This window comes from Sciurus carolinensis, chromosome 15 (genome assembly GCF_902686445.1).
Source record: "Sciurus carolinensis chromosome 15, mSciCar1.2, whole genome shotgun sequence".
Taxonomy (NCBI): Eukaryota; Metazoa; Chordata; class Mammalia; order Rodentia; family Sciuridae; genus Sciurus; species Sciurus carolinensis.
In genome coordinates this window covers 40,972,874-40,991,828 of record NC_062227.1, presented here as the reverse complement: position 1 = coordinate 40,991,828, position 18,955 = coordinate 40,972,874, and the positions used below count along the sequence as shown (strand labels likewise).

Sequence of the window (18,955 nt, the reverse complement as noted above, 5' to 3'; positions counted from 1 at the left end):
TTATCTGGTCCTATGAGTGGTCTAGGGAGAAACGTCATCATGTAAATGAGGAAATTTTTCTAATGTGAGTAACATTTAGTATCTCTTCATGTGCAGGCAGGGGGGTGGAATTGGTCATTTGTGCTTCTTTTTAATGTGAAATGTTTATTTCCTTTTCCTTTTATCAATTATATTTATTATTGATTTGTAAACACATGCAACTTAATTAGAGAAAGTGCAGGCGACATTTTTACCGAGTTTACCTTCAACTTTCCCTCCCCTGCTCCAGTGATGTGGAACTGGGTCCCCACAGGAATGTTCTCTGATAATTTTATAGTTCTCTTACATCCCTAGATTCTAAAGGATTGTGTCACTTTTAGGGAAATTTCCACTCTTATTATAGTCCACTGACTGGACTAAAACGTTAAAACAATAGAGGCTGGGATGCTCATGAACAACAGTCATTTATTTCTCACAGTTCTGGAGGCTGTGTCCAAGATCAAGGTGCTGGCGGATTCAGTATTTGGTGAAGGCCCATTTCCTGTTTGTAGATGGAATCTTTTGCTGTACGATAACATGGTGGAAGGGATTGAGCTCCCTTGAGCCTGCTTGATCAGACAAATCATCCCATTAGTGATGGCTCAGCCCTGTGACCTGATCATCTCCTAAAGGTACCACCTCTTACTATCATGACCTTGGGGTTTAGAATTTCAATATATGAATGGGAGAGGGCCAAACATCTAGATAATAGCAATCCTTAAGTAGAGCTGGAGGAAAATCCACTAGTTCTAGACCTTTCAAGTTTGGATACAAATTTTGCTAGATTTAGCACCATTCTTGGTGTTAGGTGTGTTTGGACAGAGGGGGTTGGTGACCATTTTTAATTCTTTGTTGAAGGTGGATTATTTTCTATTCTTATTTTACTTATTATTTTTATTTGGTTTCATGGAGCCCAGTAGAGGAGTAAAAATATCTTGACTCTATCATCATTTGGTGTACATTCTCAATGTCTCCATTTTCATCCTTGTTGTCAGTTTTTGTTGTGTAGAAGCTAAAATGTATTCTTATTTCTTCATCTTGTCCCTAATTAAGGCTTCTAATTGCTCAATAATCATACAATTATCCCTATTCGCAGTTAAGGTAAATGTGCTATGTGAATATGGTATATTGAAGCATTGAAGGTTCAGATCTGGTTCAAATTCTAGGCGTTCCACTAACTTGATCTGGTTTCTTTTTGTTTTTGTTTTTTTTTTGGTACTGGGGGATTGAACCCAGAGGCACTCTACAACTGAGCCACATCCCCAACCCTATTTTGTATTTTATTTAGAGACAGAGTTGTTTAGCACCTCACTTTTGCTAAGGCTGACTTTGAACTTGTGATACTCCTGCTTCAGCCTCCCAAACCACTGGGATTACAGTCATGTGCCACTGTGCCTGGCAACTTGATGTTTTTTTGAGTAAGTAAATTCAACTCTCTAAATTACAGAATTACAATTTCTTCATCTATTTCCCTCCCTGGAGAATTTTGGGAGATTAAATTGGATGTATTTATAAAAAGAAACTAGCATTTTGTAAAGGGTTCTCTTTCTGGAGAATTTATATCTTTAACATACTCGGTATTTATTAAAGTCTATGGTGGCAGGTATGAATCTAAGTTTTTCTATATATCAAAACTTTTATATAATAAAACATGATTTCTATTTCTCATTTGCTACTGTAGTTCATAAAATCTAGTTTATGATAACTTTCTTCCTGTATTTAAAATTATATTTCATTTTCTTTTTATTTTGGTTATAATGACTTTTAAAATGTATTAGGCATCTTTTAAAAATCTGGTTCATTTACCTTTCTTCACAAACAATAATGCCATAGAAGGAAGACTTTTAAGCAGTTAATGATTAGTATTGCAGAAAAAAAAAAAAAGTTCAGCCAGAAGTCTCCCAGTCTCCCAGGGTTTTCACAAGGAGGACTGGGCTCAAATAACAATGGGGTTTATTAATTACTTCGTTTGACTACAGTTCCCCCATTGCAAGGTTCATATTTTGAAAGCAGATTAGTTTTCTTAGTAATGAATTCTCAATAACTGAATAATAGAAATGAAGTTTTTAAAGCAGAATACTAATCTATTAATATGTATTAGTATGTAATAATTTAATCCATGGATAATAACTATATGCTCTCTGCAAAGAATATTTTCTGCTTGCCCTAGCAAACAAGGAATAGTTCAAAAATATTTGTTGGTCATGAAGAGAGAGTAAAGATGGATGGATATTTCCATATTGTCTTTACCTGAGCTGCAGGGTTATTTTGCTTCATGAGAGGGAATTCTTATATTTGTTCTTCTAGTGAATAGTATTTGGAAAGTTTTAGAACCTTTGCATATGTTTGATTTAATCTCCTAGGTGACTATATATGTGTGTGTTTCTACACACATATATTTATTGATATCTCAGGGTTTTGGGAACACATTTGTATTGCTACTATGGTCTCAGTTATGTAATTAAAGTCATATTCCTCCCCCCAGTTTTAGATTTCTTTTTTTACACTATTTTTTCAAATGTTTCCTATATTTGGAAGTAAACTGATTTTCTTTCAGTTTACCTTATAGTTCTAACAAAACACTAATTAGGTATAATTTTTTAATATATCTCATCTTTTCCTGAAACTTATTTAAAATAATTGGCCAAGGCACATTTTACAATCCAACAAAATCAATTCATTTTGTCACTCAGTTTAAAGAGGCACTGTCACACTGAAGAACAATTCAGAATCAGTAGCTCCATTTGGAACAGTGGGAATTTGACAAGCAATGTGTTGTGATGGAGAAGCTCAGTTCTCATGTTATCTGTCAATGCAAGGATGGACTGTAGAGCAACTTGAGTAGTGAATATACTCTATTTATTTATGTGTTCAACAAATAGTTATAGAGTTTCTGCTTGCTTCGGGCTGAACTCTGCCTCACGCATTAATTCAAAATTTATTTAATTGCTTGTTTATCCAACTCATGGCGATGTAATTTTTGGTGTGCCTTTTAAAATAAGCTAGGTGCAAGCACATGTCACAGAGACAGAGTGATTTGGCATGATGCTGCTAGCAGTAAACTAATAAAATATTGGGGTTGTGTCTACAAAGCATGGTAACTTTAGTGAACTGGTAAACTTTATTTTTGGCCATAAATACATATAAAAACAATTAGCTACTCCAGACACTCCTAAGTCTATAAGAGTAAAACGAAGTCTGTATTAATAGGAGAATGATTGTATGTTTAAACACTCTATGGAGTGGGATAAACACCTAAATAACATGAATGATATAAAACCATGAAGGTACAAATAAATTGCAAGGGGGGTCTGAAGACTTTCCTGTTCACAACATTGGGCTTTGTTGCCTAATTTATCAATATATTGGCTCTACCACTCTAATTCACAGGGGAATGTTCAAGAAAGTCCTGTCAAAATCAGAAAATTCTGAGGTTTCTCCTAACACAGTTCACCAGAGTGCTGCAGAGAATACAAATCTAAGAGAACTTCTATAACAGGTCTCTCTGTATTTTGCTCCTATTGTTTCAGGGTGACTTACCCAAAATATTAGCTCCTGCATTTCTTCACTTCAGTGATGCCAAAGCCACTGACTGCACCTCTGCAGCGGTCTCAGGGAATAACTGACCCCAGAGGTGGCCTAGACCCCCAGCTGGTGGCAGCTGGGGTGTGTGCAAGTACTCTCCCTCCCTCAAGGTTTGGATGGTTCATTCTGCAATCTATGCACTTGCTCCCAGTGGTTTTCCCAGGAGGACGGAGCTTTCGTTGTCCACGACTGTACCTGACTTGATACTGTACCTTTTACTGTCTTCGATATTCCCTTTCCTGTTTCGCTTCCCACTTCTTGTCAGTGTTTTTTTTAATTTCCTTTCGAAACTGCTTTCAAATCCCATCTCGGGATCTGCTTCTGGGCGAAGTCAATATAAGACAATTATAATGAACAGAGAAACCCAGGTCTGTAATTTATCAAGCAAAAAATTTGAGAGATTATCTGCTAAATTAAATGAATGAAAGTATTTTTCTTTGAAATATGACAAATGGCATCCTGGGTCAAATCAGATGTAAACTTTGGTAAGAGTCAGAGTCTGATTTTCTGAACAGTTCTGGGAAAGTTCTAAAGGCAGAGTCCATTCTTCCTCAGTTTCATATACGAAGGTACGAAAGAGGGTAATGGGAAACACAGGTGGAGATTGGGATACACCAGGTTGATAAGCTCTCTTTGTCAATCTTGGAAAAGTCAGTTTTCCCCACTGTCAGCAGGATTTCTTCCTTTCTTCCTTCCTCCCTCCCTCCCTTCCTTCCTTCCTTCCTTCCTTCCTTCCTTCCTTCCTTCCTTCCTTCCTTCCTGTTATTGGGGATTGAACCCAGGGTGCTTAACCACTGAGCCACATTCCCAGCCCTTTTATTTTATATTTTATTTAGAGACAGGGTGTTGCCAAGTTGGTTAGGGCTTCAATAAATTGTTGAGGCTGACTTTGAACTTGTAATCCTCTTTCCTCAACCTCCTGAGCTGCTGGGATTACAAGCAGGTGCCACTGTGTCAGACAGGAATTTCTTATTTGAACTCAATCACCAACAAATGACTAGAAACTGGCATAATTTTCAAATTTTGATCAACCGTATACTCTCCATTTGCACTGTGAATGCTTGAGCTTTCCTAAGGCAGTTTATAATGAGGCTTAAATTTAATCTGTGGCTCAGTGACCTCAGGTCCAATTTCTTTCCACGCGCTGCTTTATTGACGGGCCTAGCATTTTTGTTTTGTTTTTGTCATTTGTTTTGCCACCAAACTGCAGTGATCTAGCCATTCCCTTGGATTATCACAGTAGCCTTCTAGCCAGTTTCCTTGACTCTGTGATTTCCTCCATGAGTGCCAAAGAGTGATATTCAAAAAACACAAAACTAAGTGGAGCTCTGCTCATGCCAGGCTTGCCAGTGTTCTCCACTACACTCAGAATGAATCAGAGTTCAGAAAAGCCTCCAAGGCCAACTCAAGTTCACGCTTGTTACCTGTCAGACCTGTGTCCTGTTGTTGTCCTTCTTTAACTGTCTCCAGACCCACAGATAACCTTGCTCTCTCTTGACTACTCCTTGATGAGAAGGGCCCAGTGCCCAGAGAGGCATATGGTTTGTTGACAGAAGAAAGGGTCTGACTTCCAAAGCAAATAAGAAAATCCACTTTAGAAGAAATAAAATGGGAGTGTAGACAAAACGGAGTACAAAAGAAAGAAGTAAAAGTATAAAATAAACATATAAAACATGAAATGCTAAAAATATCAAAAGCATAAAATACTAGCTTTTATTTTTTTACTTTTTAAAAGCCATCTGTTTTTTTGAATGAGGCTAGCAACCTGATCAAGGCTGAGCTCTGGCTTCCCTAAGTATTCCAGAGTAGGCCTCTCAGTAAACATGGAAAAAAACAAAAAAACAGAAAAACAAAAACCAAAAAACAAAAAAAAAAAAAAAAAAGAAGAAGAAGAAGGAAAGGGAGAATGAAAATATATTTTAACACTGTGAAAATAAAATAATTATCTCCTTGAATATGGGCTGAAAATAGTACCTAGATTTAATAACTCCTAATTATTTCTTACAATCTACAACCTCCCTCAACCTTGTAATTCAGAAAAGATAATGGAGGCATATCAATCTTTATTGCTATAAACACCACTCTTTGGAATTACAAACTGTCTTAAAAGAGCTACCAATGATGAAGCAAGGAACTAACACCCAGATAATCCCAAAACATTTATATTGAAACTTGAAGGAAAGCACCGTGTTTTAAGCATCACCAAAGATGAACATCAGAGTTTTAAGATGCTTGAAAAATAGAGCCAATGAAAAATAAAAGCAATTTGATCATAAAGTGTTCAGTAATTCAAATATAAAGAAATGGGAAAAGATATAGAAAATTAAACAAATTATACATCTTTCAAAAGTATTTGATGAATAATAGGTTAATTAGTTCAGGCTTTGTCTTAACACAAATTGAATAATCTGGGACTAACAAGATTTGATTTCTTCAAATACTAATGCTCTACTGTGAACTGTTATATTCCAATGCAATGTGAAGTAAGTCTTAAAAATATCAGAAATCCCCTAAAAAGACTGGAACTTATTAAATATGCATGGTAAAATGGGTTAAGTATTTTTTAAAAAGTCTTTCAAAATAGTTATAGCCATTTGTTCCCACTGATTATAACCCCTATAATCTCATACTAAAGATAAAGCGTGTCATATGTGTTATGCTTTGACCGACAATCAAATCTTGGTATGAATTTAGAAATAAATTATGTAACTAAACACATCCACTTAATATAAAAATGTAATTTTTAAAGATATATAATTAAAATTTTGTAAGAATAATACATTAAATGAAATTATGATGCCAAAACTTTATTAATAAATGTAGAGCAGAAGTTCAGATGAAGATATATAAATAATGCTAAAAAGACATTTTATCTGCAAGTTTTTCAGTGCAAATAGTTACATCAGGCAATATGCATAGAGGTAAGAAATACGTAGCAGACATATCTGGAATTCAATGTCCAAATTAGCTCAAGATGGTATTTTGGTTGACATTAAATAATAAAGTATTTATAATACAGTAATTTTTGTCTTGAGGAATACCTTTTTAGAAAATCAGATGTTATATAAACATTATGGTTTGTTTTCAAACCATATATGCAAAACACTAAGTTACTGTCTATTCCTTCTCCCTTTTGTTAAGAGCAAGTTTGTTTTACAATTTAACTTGCCATATGAATCTAAATTATAGTTATTTACTTATGAAATTATTTCTGTATCTCTTCTAGGTCTATGGAATAATGCATATGAATGAGAGTAAACCATCTAAAGAATGAAATTCTGCCCAAAGGTCATTTATTGAAAAATATACCTTTACATGAGTCTTAGAATCGTTGTCTTAAAAAGGCAATTGTGAGATTTACAACTGAACAATTAAAACATCATTGTGCAATCTCCAGCCACTCCCACCCCCAAAAAAAGGTTGACTTGAAGGACTCTTCCTAGAAAGATAAATGACTAATATTAGCATCTTAAAATTGTATTTTTCATAATTTTATAATTGATCTTAACAACAGCAGCTTTGAGATTGTTATTCTGCCCTTTGTTAGACAACCCAAAAAATATCTCTGGAAGGTATCAGGTATTTTAAGAAAAGGCTTATGATGATACATCATAGCAAGACAATAAATAAAATTCTTATGGTCAGATACCATTCCCTTTAATTAACTAGTTAATTTCTTAATTAATGAATAATTATTTATATTCCCTCAAACTCCTGAACTCAGGCATACTCAAGTATATTTCAATAAACACCTCTTGACTTTGTTTCTGGAAAAAAAAATACCCATCGTTAATGCAATCCCCTAAGTGGCAGAAAGAAATAAAAGAAAGACTCCCTTTGAATAAATTTATTTACACCTCTGCATTTTGGCATGCTACAGATTGTCAAAATTTTACATATTCTACAGAGTTAAAACAAGATGCATATTGTGGCCTTTAAAATATCAACCTCGTCTGCTATCATGTAGAGCAGAATAGCTCGAAGTAAAACAATTCACTCCTAGCCCTCTTTGACAAACGTAGGAAGTTAAATGATAATTCTTTGATCATGTAACACCCTGGGAAATTTTAGTAGTCAGGAGAAAAAAATCTTTAAAAGTTGTATATAATTTACAATTCAAGGGGAAAGATATTATTTTTTCTAATTTTATTTTGTCATATCCAGTTTCACTTTAGTGAAATTTAAATTAACAATAAAATTAAAAAGAGAAAAAATTCCTCTACCATGCAATAGTAAAGTTACTTATCTTTCTGATTCTTTTTAGATATTTTAAAATCAGGTAACATAATATGGCAAATACACAGAAATAATACATCATAAATAGCACATTACTAAATTTTGAAGTTAGAAAAATATATTAAATATATTATGCTATTGTATTTGGAAACTATTAATCAGATCCAAGTCTAAGCCAAGAGCTTATTAAAACTCAAACCAGCAATTTAAAATTTATGCTAGTGAAAAAATTTAATTAGGGAGTGGGATACACTAATAGTGTTATTTCATTCTTGCTAACACAATATCATCAACTCTGTTAAAGGTTCCTGGTTGATCACCTCAAAATGGCAGCAGAGGATTGTTAAAAGAAAGTACCAAACTCAATTAAAGCTAATAATTAGTACGGTATTACTTTACCAAACAATTCTTTTCTAACTTTCCCCATTTAAAACAGTTTACATGTTCTAAAAACATTTTTTAGAAACCCTTAAAAAATTCCCCCAAAGCTTAACCACACTGCTAGCTTTTCTTCCCACAGCTCAGCTTAAGTAGATCATTTTAAACTTAGGAGTTATGTAATAAAGAGCTGGGTGCAAGTGAATAGCATGTAATGAAAACACAATCTGAAAATACAATGCAGTTCCATCTGCTTACTTGGAAGGTCATTTCCCACCAGTGATGACAACCGTGTTTGGTGTTATTCGCTTCAATCTAAGGAGTTAACTTGACAAGTTTTCCTTATTATTGATTCACTACCACAGTGGTAAAGAGAGAAATAAGTGTGATGTCCCATAACCTCACCAGTAAGCAATATTCTTCAAGATCACATCTATCATCACACACAGTCTAGAATCAGAAAAGTCCTTGACTCCATAGGAGATTTAAATGAAGTCCCATCTTGAAATTCAGGTGTAGACATTGCCATCTTCCCCTGAACAAATCTTACTTTCTTGCTGCTCTTTAATAGAATTTTCCTCTAGGAAGTATTTCCTAATTTGAAATTTATTTCATTGAGTCCTATTAAAGCGCAGTCAAGGTAAGAGTCTTTGGTGGCTTGTGGACTTGATTATGTAGTCAGATTTTATTTAATGATTAACCCTGCTCTGAATCTGTGTTGGATTTTTCATTTATATTATCTGTGAAATTAACAGGGCCTATGTGGGGAAATGGTATGTTTATAAGCCGTTTCCCCACAAAAACATATCACAGGTTTATTCTTTTTGAATGTTGCCTGAGTGAAAGGCAAATCATAACATAGCAAGAATTACATCAATTGCCATCTTAAGGTCAGTGCTTTTACATGATCACATTTTATTTATTCAACATGCTGTAGATATACTAGAGGCCACATAGATGCAAAAAAGACCCTATAGGCCACGCAGCCACAAAAGAAGACCATGCATTAATTTAGTTCATGATCACAATTTCATTAGTACTAATATAAGAAAAATGTTTGTGAATGCTAAGGAGGACTCTCCCCCACAGCAATGTTTCCATTTATTTTTCTCATTGTGGTTCCTCAGCTTGTTCCACAATTATCTTAGCACCTAGTTGTGCATCATAAATTGCATTGTTAGATTTTGGGGTGGTGAGAATTGAACCTAAATCACAATTACTGTGAATAGGTACGCTGGGATCCTGATTACTTGGTATATTGTACTGTACTGTACTTTGTAATTCGACTTCGAGATGTGCTAGGGGAGGAAGATCCGAGGGTCTGGCTAAAGTGATGGTCAGAGGAACTCCTCACATGACCAATAGTGGCTGTCCCCCCCATGCTACTACTCAAGCCCCCACCTCCACCCATGCTACTCAGCCCAATGCCACCACCACTTACTCCAGCCCCACTCAGGCCCATGCTACCAGCACCCATGCTGGTGCTAACCAGGCCACTGCTACCTATGCCCCCACCTCCACTTAACCCAGCTGTGCCACTAATTCCACTTATGCCAGCACCAGAAACAACCCTCTCTGTCACAATCACATTGTGGGCATTTGATAAGTCAGGGTGCATACTCAGACTGCCCATCATGCCAGAAGTTGGTTGGATTACTCTTTCTGTCACTACCACATTTGAAGACTCTCTAGGATTAGAGATAGTCAGAGAGGTGGGTAGACTTGAACCTGGCGCTATTACCCTTTCTGTCACTATCACATTCGAGCCATCTCTCAAGTCAGGCATATCTAGCATTCCATGTAAATCAGCGCCAGAGATTGGGCCCACCACCCTCTCCGTCACCACCACGTTTGATGCATGCCGGTTATCATGAAGATGGACAGAGGGCTTCAGAGTGCCAGAGGTGGTATAAGACTCAGTCACAGTGACATTACCATAACCCAGAGGATCAGGAATTGGCATGGGATGTTGTACACCAGGTCCTGAGGGATAGGTGCTCTCAGAAATTACTGTAGTAGTGCCAAAGTGCGGGGAGATTGGTGGGTGTCCACTGGCCATGGGCTCTGTTGTCTGTTGGGGACAAGTTGGTTCAGTGGTCTGAGGTTGCCAAGAAGGATCGGGGTCTGGATATGATTCGATTTCTCTTCCTAGGCTGATATCTGCCAACTTCTTAAATTTAGGTCCCAGAGTATCCAAGAAGCTTTCATCCAAGTCTTCTCCAATGAAACTGCAACAGCCCACGGAGCCGGCGGGGGAACCTACACCTTCAATGTCATATATGAGCAAGCAGTCATTGGATGGGCGTCCTTCATCTTCATCTGCATAAGCATATGCCTTCTGAGTTTGTAGAGAAAAGAGAAAATGAAATTATGAATGTGTATTTACAAGAACACAAGTTTCTGTTAGGAACTTAGCTATGCAACAATGAACAAAAGCAGATTCGATTTTCTCTCCTAGGGCTCATGTTTCAGTAGGACAAAACAGACAAGGCATGATCATGGATGCCAGGGAGCATGGGTTCAGGTAAAGGAATGTAGAGTGATGGAGGTTGTTCCTTTAGAGGAGAAGGAAGTTGTCTCCTTCAAGTTGTGCTTATTGGAGATCACAATGAAGTCTGTTGAGTTTTCTGGCTAGTGGGAGCTGTAAGTGCAAGGTTTTGAGGCAGCATTCTACTTTTTGTGAAGATAATATTCATAGGTAGGGACCTGAATGGGAAGTATTCCCATACATTTCAGTAACTAGCCCCATTATTATTCATTACTATTTGAAAAACTTTTACTAATATTTATTAAAAAATATCAATCAGCCTCTAAACCAGAGGGGAATTAATAAAGGAATTTTAGTGAGAATGTAGAAGGACAGGACTATATTTCTAGTTAGAATCAGAGACAGGAACTTGCTGAAGGTTGAATATCATGTGAAGTGTAACCACAGGCAGTTGGATCTCTGCCTGGGGATGGCAAGGTTAATTCTTCTTCTGACACTTTTTCCAGGCCCCACACTCTTTGCATCACCTACAGTGGTTTCATAGAATGTTCTGGAAATGTACTGTGGCTCTCTTAGTGAATGCTTACTGTCTGCTTGGAACTGAACTGAGTACTGGCACTGCAATGTAGACAATATATGGATGAAACACTAAAATGGTGGTGGACCTATACATGAACACATTTTGGCGATGGTAAGTTCTATAAAATGTATAAAGTTCTACAAAAATACAGATGAGGAAACATGGATCTTATTTTGGATGAGATGATTAGCTGTAAAATCTTCAGAGAGGCAGTGATATTTGAACTGAGTCTTGAGGGATGGGTAGGAGTTTGTGTGAGAAGAGAGGATAAAAGCAATGCAGGAGGGTCATGCAGAAGCAAAGCCTTAGAGGAGAAAAGTCTGCTGTGGAGAAGGCAGAGGTGCTCAGCAAATGAGGTTGATGGGAAGAATGGAAGGGTGACTGCAGATGTGAGGGAGGGGGTTAATTGTGAATCATTTTAATTGCCATGTTGAAGAATTTGAAATTTATGTTATAGCAGAACAGAACTGGGAGACATTGGCCATTTTTAAGTGGGAGAGTACAGAGCTCAGATAAGAGCTTTAGGAATATTATTCATCCACAATAGAAAGTGTTGGGCATGAAGATTTAGAAGTTGGGAACCTGAATCTCTTGCCAAATTCCCTGATGGGAGTAGGGGAAGCTTAGAATATGGTGGTTAGCGAGGAAGGTACTCGATTAGGGGCCTTACCTGACAAAAGTAACTTTCCATGAAATTCATATTCAGACCACCTTCTCTACATTCCCTCATAGAATTTCTTCTTAATGTTCCAGAATATTCTTGACATATTTCAGGTGGAGCTGATGTTTTCACTCCATCCATTAGTTCAAATCCTGTTGTTCTTTCTCCTCCTCCCAGATCTTGCAGTTCTCTGCCACCATACTCATTTGTATAAACTCCTGAAAGTGTTGGTCACATTAAATTTACTTTTGCTAGTACATTAGCAAATATATTAAAAACTACTATGATGTAAGATTTCTTATTCAGCATGCATTAATGAGCTTGCATTAGTATCTTCCATGGTGATTTATTCAAGATTTGTGCAAAGGTTTACAGAATTAGTGAGAGAATAAATGCATAATTAAATAATGTGAATATGCTAACTGGATATCAATGAAAAGGGAGATGTGAGTCAACAAGAGTTTTTATTTCGGGTGGGGAGATACTGGTGTCATTCACAAAAAGAGATACATCAGGAGGAGAAATAGGTTCAAAGACTAGTTATCTACTTCTTTGAATGAGGTCCAGTTCTACAAGTTATAAATAGTTCAATGTCTATTATATTTTAGAGTGTACAAAGTGGAAAAGTAATCATCAGTAATAATTAGTTTGGAAAATGCTAAGAAAAAAATAACTATCAATAGCATCTACCTTGGAAAAGGAAACATGGTACAACTATTTTCACAAGATGTGAGAAGTTATTTTAATTGCTTCTCTTATTACAGTGGTAGTTATCCACTTACTGTGAGATTTTAATTGTTCCGTGGTTTCTGCCTGTGAAGTGGGCTAGACTCCTGTTTTAAGGCCTGTTGTATTTATACAGTGTTGCCCCAGTACAAGGAGAAACTACACCACATGCACAAAATCTTAGCTGAAAGCTTTGAAAGATTTTGGAAGTGTTGAGTCTATTTTCTTTCAACTTAAGAAATGTTTTTAGATCAACACTTAGGTTGAGACTAAGAATGGATATAGTTTTTTTCTTGGTCATAATAAGCCTCTAAAGTCAGAGCAATTTTGAATTATTAAACAAATTATAGAAGATTGTAGCCCCAATGAATGAGCACAGATCTACTTTAATCAGGTTGTATTTTAATCTTAGTATGTGTGTATATATTTTGACACATTTTAATTATATATGCATATCACATTTGCTCTGTTAGATAAAAATCTTGACAAAATTGACTCATGGTTATAATTCAGTACTTCCATTTATAAATGTCCTAATTTTATCATCTCCTATGTATTCTCTGATGATCGAGGAAAATTTCAAAAATACATTACATAAGAATAATAATTATAGTAGGTTTGCCTTTACCATATAATTTACACGTTAGTCATTTAAAAAGGAATTATGTAAACACTTTTAAAGACAAATAAGGTCATGAAAATACAGAAAGATACAACAAGAAAGGACAGAGTTCCTTCTTAGTCATTTGAGCTGTTAAATTTTTTTTTCTCACCTGAGTTATCAATGCATTCGATCATATTTACATTACCAGGTGGTATTTGTGGTACACAGACAGTGGTCAAATCCTAAAAGACAGGAAAAAACATTTTCCCATTCTTATCATGCATTTGTTTTATTCTCAATTGCTACAGATTTCCTAAAAGAATACTCTCTGGGAAACTTCTGAAATCCTTTTAAAACCTGATTCTCATATTGAAAGCCTTCTCTGGTTACTTCTATCTCATTTTGATATACTTTTGATTCCTCTTCCTTTTCCCATCAGCTATTCCCGAACAAAGAATTACATAGACCAAGTGATCCTACCATCTTGGCTCACGTGTGCAGACTGGGTTTAGTACCTTTCTTATGATTAGCACTTACCCGGGGTTCAGGCTGTGGTCCTTCTACTGCCCATGAATGAATTGCTCCATCAGAACATTCAGGAACAGGCTCAAAGCCAGCTCCACCACCGGGGGCACCGCCACATTCACAACACATCAACAAAAATGGGACCACTGACGGTGGAAAGAGAGGAATACTGGAGTTAACAGTGGGCCATATTAAAAGAAAACAATCTGCTTTTTATGGTTAAATTTGAATTTTTAATAAAACTTTTAGATTTTTAAGTTATTATGGAAACTTCAGAAAACAAACTAATGGTCAGGTACCAAAGTAAATGTGAGCTTCAATATACTAGACAATAACCAATATTAAAATTATTAAAATTATAAATAGTATTGTCTGATTAAAACAGATGACTGTTTTCCCTGTCATAGTATGGGAGAGAAGAAAGCAGGCTGGGGATGCTAGGCAGTATCTTTGGTTCTTCTCTTTTCACTTCCATGCTTTTACTTATTTTTCTACTTTTGCATGTGCCTGCTTTTCTTTATTTCAATAACAAAATCTTACTTCATTAAGGCTATTATTTTCCCCTACGCAGATATCTTTTCTTTAAATTACTTTTACACAAAAAGAGAATATCACACTGTTTAACAATGTCTTTTCCTGTTGATCAATTGGAGTTTTCTCTTTCATGTACTTATCATCTTTTTTATATAATACAATCTTTTTTTTTTTTTGTGGTGGTGGGGATTGAACCCAGGGCCTTGTGCATACGAGGCAAGCACTCTACCAAGTGAGCTATATCCCCAGCTCATATAATACAATCTTTATAAATGTTTTTGAATTAATGGATAGCTGAAAGAAAGGATGTGTAAGTAAAAATTTTGAGGAAAGGAAGGATAAAATAAGGAAACAAGGTAGCAAAGAAGGAAGAGAGAACCGAAATAAGAGGAAAAAAAGTAAAGACCTAAGGAGAAAAGAAGGGTAAAAATTCTGTGTGCTTTGATGTTTTAAAAATACGGTAGGATGGAAGAAAACTTTAAATGTAGAGGACACTAAGGCCCATATCTAATTTAAAAAGGATTTATTAACTACTGAAAGTTAATCAGCAATATAAAAACAAACTCATTTATTTATTTACAGTTGTGATGATCACACTCAGGTAATCAAGTTATTTTTATAAAGTAATACATTTTAAAGTTTTATAATGTTGATCAATAATCATTCTTGCTAAAAAATTAGAGGCTGATCTCATATACATTTTGTGGTACATTTTTGCTAGTTTGCTAGTATTTTTACATTTTTCTTGCCCTGGTTCATTTTGATGAAATATAACCTTTTTGAAAACTTGTTCTCCCTTTCAGAGAACTTTTTCTGGTCACTACTTCAATACATTATAAGCCAAAAAAAATGAGCTCCTATTGTTTAATATAGAAATTTCATTTTTCAAAGTATATTTTAGATAAAGAACCTCACCTTTAAGCTGTGATATTAGCATGTCAAAATTCTCTGTTTAGATGAATCAGTATTGATTAATATGTTCAAAGGGGTCAGTTATTTAAAGTCAGAGTAAACCTAGTTTACAAATAAATTTAATAAAAACATCTATTTATGGCTGTTCATGTATAGAGGGAAAAGAAGGTAGAAAGAGTATTTCATCTGTAAGTGCTCTGAATTAGCATTTTGTGTGTTTTAATTAAATATGTGAAATATCTTCTGACATGAAGATTTTATGATTCCATACTTGAAAATGGCAATGTTTGCATTAACTTATCATAGTTCACAGTTTTCAACTTATTTATTTCATAGGTCCCCCTCATTCTCAGACACTGCAACACATGACCCATCTCTACCTGACTTTCTACCATCATCCAAGGCAATGCTAAAGGCCATTAGAGAATCCACTGGATTGTACCTGTGACTAGATCCTCAATGAGGGCTCTAGGGTCGCAGAATGTGCTGGTGCCTGGTGTGGTTCTTTTTCGCTATCATAATAATGTTGTGAAGTAAACATTATTATTTCACACATGAAAAAGGTAAGGTTCAGAAAGGTTAGGCAACCTTTGAAAGATTCAGACAGTTAAGTTTAGGAACCAGAATTCAACCCCGGCTCTTTTTGAGTCTCCATTTTATTCAACTATGCACCCTTAGCACTTTCAGGATCTTACTCCTGTCTATCTTTCTAGTCTCAACTCTGGCCATACTTTAGGCACATCCTTTATTTCTTCCACATGGGAGTCCTTTATTTCAGTACCTTGTTTTCTTATTCTTTGGGGCTTTTATACAAGGGATTTCCTCCCCCCACCTTTGTATCACCTTCCTTTTTGCTTGTTCATAAAGTTAACTCCTACTCATTTGTTAAAACTCAACTCAGAGTTTACTTTTTAGGTGTAGCCTTTTCTGATTGCTTCAATAAATTATTTCTGATTGTCTTCACCCAGATAGATCCATTTGAACTTGCTTGTTGTGGTATTTTCCCATCACACTGAGATTGACAGCAAACAAATTTTTGCCCTCAACTGCCCTGTAAGGGTCCAAGAAGTTTGATTTTTTTTTTTTTTCATTTTGTGAACGCAGTACCAAGCATAGACATTTTCTTGGTAACTGCACAAAACCATAATTTGTAAAAATATATTTCACCAAAGACTCAGAAAACATTTTTCACCCCCCAACTTTTTTTTGATGGGAGGGGGCACATATAAATAGAATTGAGGAAGCACTTACATCCCAGGACTAAGAATCCCATGATGAGCAGTCCAATGCCCGCAGGTCCAAAATGAACATTATCTGACAGAGGTTCCCGCTGGACGCCAGTATCACCAGGAACATACTCAGTTCCTCCGCCGTCCCCATTTCCTTCTGTGTTGGGAGTACCGTTACCCGTGGAACCATTCTCGTTTGTGTTGGTACTGGTGTCTTCTCTGTCATGATCCCCCTCGGTACTGGTACTGGTTTCAGTACTGGTACCTGTATCGCTGCCAGTACCACCACCACTGCCACCGCCACCGCCACCAGTACTGCCACCGGCGCCACCGCTGCTGGTACCACCCTGGTTATTAGTTTCCCAGCCAGAACCTTGAAGGTCGATAACAATTGTGCCAGTGCAAGTTCTTTGAAGAGAATCTATAGTGATGTTCAAAACAGAAGAAATATTTTATACATTTAGTGTAATAATGTTTGGGTAAGATAGAACTATTTTCTTTTTGTGTCAATACTTCTTTCAATGTCTTTATTTCCATCAGTTTAATAAATTATCCCTTGTCAGTTTTTATATCAAAAGATTGTTATATTATTATAAGTAACTTTATTATATTACTATTAATCCTATTTATTGGATTATTTCTTTACATTATAAATAGTTGCATAGTACATAAAATTTGAAAAGTATAGAATTAGAGAATGAAGTAAAACAAAACAAAAACCCATAGTAGTAGCTCCCAAGATCCACCCCTGTTGATTTGTTTTGATGATATTTTTGTCCTTAATTATGATGTCTGAACATAGTTTATTATTTGTTACATTGATAAGATCGTATGGCTCATTCCAGTTTATATTTTTTAAACTATGAGCATTCTTTCATGTTTTAATACACTTTTCATCAACATAGGATCCAAAGGTTATATAATTTCATATCAAGTGGACCATGATTTACCTGCTCAGTTGTCTATTGACTTTGCCTTCAATACTTTAATACTTATTAAAGGTAGTGCTGTACTTAGCATCTCTGTGTATTCGACCTTTAACATCTAGAACCTCTGCTAAAATTATTGGAAGTAGAACTATTGGGTAAAAATATAGGAATAAGTTGAGGTAAGTTTTTTTCCCGTATTGCTTAGATATATTTATTAAGTATCATTATGCGAAATAATTTGGGGAATGTGGCCAAGACTGTAAACAACAGAAACCCTGCTCTGATTTATACTGTATGTTAGATATAATAAACATTAAATTAACACTTATTTGTTAGCCATCAACTAGACACTTTTCATTTAATTATGCCATTTATTCCTCAAAATTATACAATTTAAAGGTGTTATTGCCCAAATCTGGCAGGTGGGAAAACTGAAAGAAGTTTTTGCAATTTCCTTAAGATTTAATTGTGTCAAAGTTAGAACTTCTAACTACAAGTCCAATGTCTACTCTACTAGATGACAGAGAGGCAAATAATATATGACATTATATCTAAGGTGGTTTTGTTGGTACTATTATATAAATGTGAGCTCAACTGTCTAACTGTTCATGGATATAACCCTAGAACTTTACACAATGGTTAGAACTCAATAGGTACTTTCTGAAAAAAATGGAAGCAAATATCTGGAAATGTGTAAAAGAGAGATTTAAATCTAGTCAATCTGATATTACAGTCCATGGGCTATCACTCAACTGTGGTCATAGTATTGTTACTTTTGTTATTATTTTTGAGCATTATCATCATATCATTCTAATTCCAAATTGTTATTGTCCCATTTCACAGATGATTGAGGTATGGATGGGTTACATAACTTCTCTAAGATCCTATGGCTATTAAGAGATGGTACAGGATACCAGTCTTTCTCACCTCAGAGCTCATGCTTTTAGTCACTAAATTATACTGTCTCACAGCTTTAAAGATTTGAGTCTTCAATATCCTATATAACAACTTATATTGGAAAAGGGTTTTATAAAAAGTATATTAATGAACATTTTAATGTCTGAATATGTTCAGATATAACTTTCTCTAGAAGAAAAAGAATTTAAATTGATTTCTTACCATCGATAGATAGAATTGTTCCTTGGTATCGTCCCCCAAGTCTGTCATATTGTTCCTGGGTGACTCTGTTTCTCAAAGTGATGATGCCTGTTTTTGCATCAACAGCTAGCAGGTCAGCTGGATTATTTCCCATCACATATCTGTATTTGAAAGAAAAAAATGTAAATCAATGTCAACTATATCTTAACAATGACTGTTTAATTATAAAATGTATTTCTCTAGTAATTCATAATAAGTCCTGGGTATAGATTGCAATGATTAGAGATTTTTATTTAGGGAAGTACCAGTTATATGGGACCATTCATAAGTAGGCCAAAATTTAATCTAAGAAAAAAAGTGACTGAGTAACCATTTTTGATGAATATGTTTTTATGCTTTTATGCTTCAGTCTCATTTCCCTTTGGTAGCAACAAAACCATCCTGGAAGACCT

At 35.4% G+C, this 18,955-nt stretch overlaps 1 protein-coding gene across 1 annotated transcript in view; it reads right to left on the bottom strand.

Annotated features, from left to right (window-relative positions):
- Positions 1–6,380: 6,380 nt before the first annotated feature.
- Positions 6,381–18,955, bottom strand: part of Dsg1 (desmoglein 1) — a 34,470-nt gene continuing 21,895 nt past the window's right edge. The window contains exons 10-15 of the mRNA XM_047526602.1: positions 18,525–18,664; positions 16,499–16,897; positions 13,814–13,947; positions 13,446–13,518; positions 11,956–12,164; positions 6,381–10,555 (exon numbers count right to left, since the gene is read on the bottom strand). Coding sequence (XP_047382558.1) covers positions 9,464–10,555; positions 11,956–12,164; positions 13,446–13,518; positions 13,814–13,947; positions 16,499–16,897; positions 18,525–18,664 — 2,047 coding nt within the window. The 3' untranslated portion in view covers positions 6,381–9,463. The remainder of the gene's footprint in view (positions 10,556–11,955; positions 12,165–13,445; positions 13,519–13,813; positions 13,948–16,498; positions 16,898–18,524; positions 18,665–18,955) is intronic.